Consider the following 8817-nt stretch of genomic DNA (forward strand, 5'->3'; position numbering starts at 1 on the left):
TACATACATATGTATGTATGTATATGTAATGGATGAAAACACTCATTCTCATATCAAATGTTGATTAAAGATCTCATTATACCATGAGACGTTAAGTTTCTAGAGATAGAGAGAACTCTTGTTTAGGAGGGAATGAGAGTCACACAAAAATAGTTTCCACCAAAATGTGAGATCCCTAATTTTTTTTATTAGTATTATTTAAAAATATTATATATACTATCATATCTAAATTTATTTGTGTATATGTTTGAATCACTTTAACCTCCTACATTGGTTTGTGGATATTATATGAATTATTTGATGTATTTGTAATATTGTACACTCTTATTTATGGATAAGAAAATAACTTAATACAAAAGTTTTATTTTATTTCATTGAATAACTTGAAGAATTTTCACACTAAATTACTTATTTAGATGAAAATTTACCGAAAAAAATAGAAGTAACTATTCAAAAATGTTTAAAATACATTCGAGCAGTGTTTAAAATATGTATACACATGTAGATATACACACGTATATATACAAATACGTACATACACATACATACGTACATATACATATATATATATATATATATATATATATATATATATATATATATATATATATATATATATTGCCAATTGAAGCCTAATATAATGGATGAAAACACTCATTATCATATCAAATGTTGATTAAAGATCTCATTTTCACCACGAGACATTGAGTTTCTAGGGATAGAGAGAACTCTCGTTCACGAGGGAATTGGAGGCGAGAGAAAAATAATTTCTACCAAAATGTGAGATCCCTAATTCTTTTTATTAGTATTATTTAAAAATATTATATATAATATCATATCCAAATTTATCTGTGTATATGTTTGAATCACTTTAACCTTTTACATTGGTTGTGGACATTATATGAATTATTTGATGTATTTGTAATATTGTACATTTTTATTTATGGATAAGGAAATAACTTAATACAAAAGTTTTATTTTATTTCATTGAAAAACTTTAAGAATTTTCACACTAAATTACTTATTTAGATGAAAATTTACACACAAAAAATAGAAGTAACTATTCAATTGAATTAAGGTTGATTTGAATTGCGAAAAAAAAGTGTTTCTAAACTTTTTCTATTTAAATACTATAGATAAAAATGTTTAAAATATATTCGAGTAGTGTTTTAAATTTAGATAATTATAGATTAATGAGATGTTTGGACACCATAATATAATCCAAAATGGTACTTTGTTTCTAACTTTCAATCAAACTCTTCTTGAATTGGACATGTAAACCAATGTTTTTACATTTTTTTTAGATGTTTTCGGAGTGGGGATTCATGTCGAGGATCTCTTGTGTTTAGGTATATAAACGTGTTATATGAACTCGGTTCTTGATTGTGAAGGAAGGGTGTTTTAAATAAGTACAAATAATAAATGAGTATTTAATTGTGTTTGGTTGATGTGGGCAAAAGGGCTTTGTGTTATGAGCACTAAGTCCTCGATGGAGGAAAAAAAAAAGGCCTTTTACAATCACCAATTTTTGTAGGTACGGATTAAGACGCTCTATTGAGTAAATCAGCCGAATTGATGGGTTTTGAAATGGTGGAGAAAAGCTGTTGCTAATTTCACGAATTTATTTTTCTCCATCAACAAAACCTAACAAACAAACTCCTCTCCTTACCAAAAATCACCTTCATCTTCAACTGGACGGATTGGTAATTGATTCTTGTTTTAATCAGGTTAGCTTTTACTTGGGTTGTTCAATCGATTATCATTCAGATCCATTCCACTTCATTGCTTTGTACTCTTCAACTTCAGTTGGGGAATTCTTGTGGAATCGGATTTGGGAGGACATGTTTTCGCAGGAACTTTCTCCATTTGGAACATAACTTTCCGTTTTTTTTTTTTTTTTGGTTCATTGTTGGATTGTTTCTGAGGGTTTCGGGGTATCTTGCCTTTTTTAAACCGAGAGATTCTTTTGTTGTTCTTGATTTCTTCAGGAAAACGAAGATTGGGATTCTTCGATCCTTTGTAGTGGAATCAGACAATTATACCGATACCTAATTGTTTCCGGTTGTTTTTTTCTTTTTCGAAACTATGCATCCCCGTCAACGTAATACGGGAAATGGGTTTAGGTCTGGTTCCATGGGAGTGGGATTAGCTTCTTCTCGAATCTCTCCCGAGGGATCGGTTAGGGGCCATGGAGGATACGGGAATGATTATCGAAACTTCAATCATCCCAGTGGCTTTGGGCGTGGTCAGGGATACCCCAAATCATATCAATCATCACAGTCACTGCCTCCTCCGCGAAGAGGTGGAGGTTCTGTTGACATTTTTATGGAAGCAGGTCGTCTTGCAGCTGAATACCTAGTTTCTCAAGGTTTGCTCCCATCTAGTGTTTTGTCTGGTAAATGGCAAGGAGGAAGTTTGAGAAGGGACTCTTCTGAATTTCAGGAATTGGGTCCACTTCGTGAAGAAGGACGAACATCTACTGCTCCACCTCCTCATTCAGGATATGTTGGACCTGACTCTGGGTCAGGTAGGAGGCATCCAAATGATGAGTATAGTTCAACTCCATCACGAAATCATTTGAGAGGACGAAGAAGATCCACATCTTTCCGAAGTACTGGTTCTGATTGGATTGGTCAGGATTATAGTAGGAGCAATAATTGTAATGATAGAGGTAGAGCTTCTCCAGATACAGAGGCTTATGATGACACTGATAATCTTTATGCTTATGGTAATCAACAGCAAACTGGTGAAGAGGTTGGCACTGAATTGCAAGATCTTAAATCTTCAAAGTTAGAACAAAAAGGTGACACGCCTGAGGATTCAGGACCTGAACTGGTTAAGTACCCTTTGCCAGATGATGCAGGCTCAAAGGCAAATAATTCTGCTGTTGGGAAAGATCCTCCATCTGAGCCAAAACTGGCTAAAGATTCTGATGATTTAAGTAACGTAGATTTGGGGTCTGAGGAGGTGAAGCATAGTACCAATATCAATGAAACTGAGAAACACTGTGTGGCTGAGAAACTATCTGGCCAGAATGAAGCTGGTGATGGTGATTCCTTGGTGAAGCAAGAGACCGATCTACTAGCATTCTGCAGATTTACGAAGTTCCCCACCAAAACTCGCTCTGCATTGGCATACAAGGTTTCTAAGGCAGATCCTATTACAACTGTGTCAGAACATCCTTCTGTTATCAACACTAACAGAGATTCTGAAACTTCAATTGACTGTAGCCCTTCCAGTTGTGCATTATCTGGTGCTGTATCAGCTAAGAAACTTGATGTCGAGAATCTAAATTCCAAAAGATCTAAACCCGAAGCTGTTGAAAAAGCTGGAACAATGGAGGAGCTATGTCCTAGATACAGTGAGAAGGCTGGCTCTTTGACATCTCAATCTTTCCAGCATGGACCATTTTGGAACGAGAGCAAGGAAGAATCTTGCCAAAGTCCTGCCGGAGTTGGAAGGAGTGATTTGATGTTTGAAGAAAGGGGTCAAAAACGATCTTTGGATGAGAGTGATGTAGGGGAGGGGAACAAAAAACCAAGAGAATGGATACCGTTGATGACTTCTAAGGAAGATGAATCCTTTGACCTTCTGAAGTTTGATAAAACGAAAGTTAGTTCTGAGGAAAGCAAGCCAGCGTGTGATAATGAAGTTGTTGTAGCTGCTGACTGTGTGAACTCAGTGGATGGTTTTCATTTCATTAAAGGCGGGGGTGAGCAATGTGTTGATTATGCACAAGAAAAACAGCTTTTTCCAAATTCATTTAAGATCTGTGACCTTAATCTTATGGAGGCTTCTGATATACATGATAATCACGAAAATAATCCTCTTCTCATCTTCCCATCTATTTCTGAAACAAAAAGAGAAATAGCACCTGTTGATATTGACTTGTCTATAAGCAATGCTACTGAATTTGGCCAAAATAGTGTGGTGGCTGGCGGTAAAGAGATTGAAATTATTGATTTGGAAGATGACTCCACTGCGGAAGTTGACAAGACCTTCCATAATGCTGAGAGAAAGTAAGTTACCTCATCCTCTAATCAAATCTATTTTGGTTTTACATTTTCCTAAATATGCTGATAACTGTACGTCTGTACCTCGCCTCACCTACATTTTGTTAGTATTATCACTTTTTGAGAGTTCTTAAATTTAAATTGTAAAAAAACTTTGTGATAACTGTATTTATGCAAAATTCAGGAGCGAGACTGTTTTTAATGGATTGGATGGCTTTCCTAACAACGCACAAAATAGTGGAGATATGCCTGATGTTCAAGATGGCTATGGACTTATGATTTCAGAGTTGCTTGGAGCAGAATTCTCCAACTGTGCTTCTGTACAAGGAGACATTAATTCAATACACAATGAAATGCCTCTTTCCAATGGAGAAGTACTTCCTTGCTCATATCCAACTTCGTCATTTATTGAAGATTCTTCTTTTTGAAACTTTGGCTGGCTTCTTAAAGATTATATTGTTGTGAGGTTCTTACTTCGTTAAATGTTAATATTATATATTTTAGGAGTGCCCAATTCTCTATCCCCATCACAACTTACTTCCATCTCCACCCTCTTCTGGGTCTTTAGTGATTTAGAACTATATGAATTCATAGGCATTCCTTCCTGACCTTGATATAGGTTTAATGATCTGCCAAACTTGATTATAGGTTTAATGACCTGTCATTTGCTTATTATTTCAGGGAACTCTGGCGGATGATGATCTAATTTACATGTCCCTGGGGGAAATTCCATTGAGTATGCCAGAATTTTAATTTCTTTTGTCCATCAATATAGTTATGTGATCAATCTACCAAAGGTGCTTGGACACCATTGAATAAGTTTAACTTAATGTGATGGTAGGAGTTGTGTATTATGCAAAAGGGAGGATATGCAGTTGTTTCATGCAGATTGCGAATGTCTAAATTGTATGTTGGGGAAGGAAATAGGTGAATATTGTAAGACAGAATGATAGCTCATGGCCTGTATCAGCCAGTTCTCTTTACTTTCTTCATTTGCTTGCCGCTCAATTAATTCTGGGTCTTATTACATCTCTGTATATCTAAGTATTTTTCTTGTTCTCCATTGATTTTTTTTTTTTTTTGGGGGGGGGGCTCGACTTGAACATATTATATTTATCTTTTCAAGATGAAGGATGGTGTGAACAATCAGCTTTCAGTCAATTGATGGAACCATTTCTATGAGCAGGGGGAAGCGAAATACGTAAGTTTTGGCTTGTGAATTAGATCTTTATAACCACCTGGAAGTTGAGGAGAGGACTTCCTTTTGTCTAGTATCGACCGTGCTGGGAGGCAACAAAGAGTTTAGAGAGTAGGTAATATAGGAACATCCAAATGCACAGAGCAGACAAGGGTGCCGGTTGTCTGCTGCTGAAGATTTTAGGCTCTAGAATGAACTGAAGGTCAGGATTCAGCTGCCTGCACAGATTGCATCACTCTGTTGCTGAGTTGTTGACAATCTTGTTCAACATTTCTCCGGTTTCCTGGTGAGCAATAATTTTTCTTTTTATGCATATCTAAGCAATTACTCTTCTTCAAGAAGTTGATACTATGTGAACAAATGAAACCTTGATCTTTTCCTTCTTCAAGTATTTTTTTGTTCTTTTCTACTTTATCACAAGAAATCTTGTTTTGAAATGGTAGTCAGATTTAGTAGAATTTTTTTAATTATTATTTTTAAACAATCCTTTAAGATGTGACAACTGAAAAAAGAACAAGTATTAAGCATTGTAAAGGAAAGGTATATTTTTGGTTTGCAAGTTTGATACAGGTATTACTTTGGTTTCTAAATATTAAGATTCTTAACACTCATTTTTGTGATTCCGAAGTATCTTTGATTGTTTGTCTTGCTGGCCTTTCAACCAAAATTTGATTGGTTTTTTATTGTTTATTATAATGTTATGGGACACTAAAAATTGGTTAAACACCCTTTGAAATAACATTTTACTCTTTGATCTTATTTTGAAACAACAATCATTGTAATATTCAATCTGGAACGTCCAATTGAAACAATTTAGTTTTTTTTTGCGAAAGAATTAGTTATTACACTTTGAAGTTTGTAATCATAAAGTGTACATTTGTTTGGTAATGACTTAATATTTTTTTAGTTTGTAAAAAAAATTGATTTTGATCAACTTATGGATGAATGAATTAGCAGTTTTATATATATATATATTAATTTTTATAATGATGACTATATTGCTAAAATTGTTAGAGTATAGAAATTAAATTGTTATAGTTAAAAGTTTAGTCGTTAACACAAGTTATCTCATATGTTCCTTTGTGGAAAAATGACATTGTAGAATTTTTGTTTATGGTTGATTTTTTTTCCTTTTTTGAAAAATTCTACGCATCTAGTTTAGGAAGTTAGATTATAAACAAATCTAGGAAATTGAATGAAGATAAAGTAATCGAGCATTGGATTCCAAACAATGTAATTGAAGCTCTTCAAAGTTTGATGAATTGACTGGAACTTGTTTCAAAATAATGGGAATGTGAAAACTAGCAATAGTTTGGGTTTGGGTTAAAATGATATAATTGTAATTGATGGTCATTTTATTAATAATAATTAAAAATATAATAAATTTAAAAAAAAATTGTAAATATAGTAAAATTATTGCGGATAGACTCGTATGATTTATAAATGATAGATCAATATTTACAATATGGTCATATCATTGATAGAATTTGACAAATTTCATTATAGTTGTAAAATTTTTAAAATATTGTTATATATTTAATTATTTTGAATCTAATTGCTAAATTTGTTTGACTAGTTTTTTTTGCAAAGGTAATATAATAAATACTGGGTGAAGATTTGAACCTAGGATCTCTTGTCCTCGTGAACATACAAGCTATTTATTTATTGTACGTGGTTCCACAATTTCTCTTTTTCATTATTTATATATATTAATCATGGACCCAAATTTTCAATTTCAATTTAATCTTTTTCCTTTATATACATATATATATTAAACATCTCACTATTTAAATTTTTTATTAAATTCATCTTTTCTAATTTAACTTGATAGTTTATTAATTAAAATTACACTTATCTTTTTTTCTAATTTTCAAAATTTTAAAAAAATATATATTAACAAAATACGTAATTAAACAAATTAAAATAATAAATTATAATATAGAGAAGTTGAAGCTTACTCCAATAATAATAATAACAATTGGAGCCACTGTTCGCACGAGATTTTCGGAGAAATTTGATTCGTGGTGTTGAACTAGTGTTGATGTTGTATTTTTGTTAATTCGATGCAATGTGATTTTATCTCTAGAATTTGATAATCTGATTCTCTCTCGATTGGATGCTTACACTTGATTTGAGGAAGTAGAGCACGTGCTGTTTTTGAAGTTTGTTGAACGTCTACGCTTGATTTAGAGAAGCGGAGCACGTGACTTTTCAAGTTGGTTGAATGTCTACGCTTAATTTGAGAAAGCGGAGCATGTGATGTTCTTGAAGTTGGAGTCTTGGAAGAAAGTTTGTATCTTTAAAAGAGCTTCAATCTTCGAGGATGATCGGCTTCAGGAGTTAGGGAGTCTTTTAGCTCCTCGAAGAATTCTCTCTAGACCTTCTAGAGTCAAAATTTTCCAACCCTTTATAAATGAGAAGAACTCCTTTATTTATAAAGTTCTCTAGTGACTTTATGAATTTGAGCCTGATTAGTCCATGAACCAGACCCATGGGCGCAACCACATTAATTTAAATTATATTTAGTCTTTTGGACTCAATTAAACTTATTTTTTTGGCTTAATTGAACTTAGTCTAAGTAAATAATATTTAATTGAACCAAATGATTAATTTAATCCAATAGTTAAGATGAAAACATGTAGCATTACTAGAATTGGCCAATTTATATTTTCAATTCTTTAATTTGAGGCGCATGTCAATTTTAATTAGTCTCAAATTTAATTATTTGCACTTTTCATTATTAATTTAATAAATGATGTGGCAATTGTGATTGGTCTCAAAATTTCTTATTCAACAGCCATAAATGCACATTGCTCATGTTGGTAATTGAATAAACAAAATTTAATGTTTATGACAAAAGAAAAAAAACAAGAATCGTGAAATAATTTAAACAAAAATTATGATTCGATAGCAAGTTAATTTAGAAAACCTAACCTAACCAAATCAGGAAACTATCATTAGTACGAGGAATTTATTGTTATTAATTTAATTTTAATACTGGGATGAATATTTTGTTTGAGATATTTTGATATATAGTAAAAATTAATTTGTTTTGATAAAAGTTTTTTTTTTCAAGAAATTAGTTTAAAATGAGCAAATCATTATTTTTAGGTAGTATAAATAAATATATATACATATATTGAGTAAATTACTCATAAATTATGGTATTTTGATCTTGTCTCAAAATAAAGAAAGGAAATTTAATAAAAAATGTTGACTCAAAATAAGAAAAGTGACTTTAATAAAAAAAAAAGATTGAATATTGAATATATATATATATATATATATATATATATATATATATATATATATATATATATATATATATATATATATATATATATATATATATAAAGAAAAAGAAAAAAAATTAAAATTGGAAAGTTGATATTAATTTCAATAAGAAGAGATATTTTTAGAATTGAAATATTTAATATATATATAAATAAAGAATAAAGAAAAAGAAAAAATTAAAATTGAAAAGTTGATATTTGTTTTAAAGGTAAGATATTTTAGAATTGAAATATTTAATATATATATATATATATAAGAGATACTTGCAAATTTAGCACTTAGTTTCAAAATAATTAAGTATATAACAACATT

At 31.3% G+C, this 8817-nt stretch overlaps 1 protein-coding gene across 3 annotated transcripts; it reads left to right on the forward strand.

Annotated features, from left to right (window-relative positions):
* Positions 1–1475: 1475 nt before the first annotated feature.
* On the forward strand, positions 1476–5599 carry LOC101217113 (uncharacterized protein At4g26450). Of its 3 annotated transcripts, XM_031888742.1 has the most exons (4): positions 1479–1727; positions 1989–4019; positions 4198–4387; positions 4695–5599. In XM_031888742.1, the coding sequence occupies exons 2-4, from the start codon at positions 2086–2088 to the stop codon at positions 4764–4766; spliced, it is 2196 nt and encodes a 731-aa protein (XP_031744602.1). In that variant the 5' UTR covers positions 1479–1727; positions 1989–2085; the 3' UTR covers positions 4767–5599. The 3 variants fall into 3 exon arrangements, with proteins under 3 accessions (XP_031744604.1, XP_031744602.1, XP_004139761.1); XM_031888744.1 differs by having other exon boundaries at positions 1476–4019; positions 4198–4474; XM_004139713.3 differs by having other exon boundaries at positions 1479–4019.
* The last annotated feature ends 3218 nt before the right edge of the window (positions 5600–8817 follow it).

Source organism: Cucumis sativus, chromosome 7, assembly GCF_000004075.3.
Source record: "Cucumis sativus cultivar 9930 chromosome 7, Cucumber_9930_V3, whole genome shotgun sequence".
Taxonomy (NCBI): Eukaryota; Viridiplantae; Streptophyta; class Magnoliopsida; order Cucurbitales; family Cucurbitaceae; genus Cucumis; species Cucumis sativus.

Excerpts from the sequence above, each read along its gene's own strand:
- LOC101217113 (XM_004139713.3), top strand. The coding sequence starts at position 2,086 with ATGCATCCCCGTCAACGTAATACGGGAAATGGGTTTAGGTCTGGTTCC. Across the intron at positions 4,020-4,197 it reads TTCCATAATGCTGAGAGAAA|GAGCGAGACTGTTTTTAATG; the intron begins GTAAGTTACCTC and ends TGCAAAATTCAG. Across the intron at positions 4,388-4,694 it reads TGCCTCTTTCCAATGGAGAA|GGAACTCTGGCGGATGATGA; the intron begins GTACTTCCTTGC and ends TTATTATTTCAG.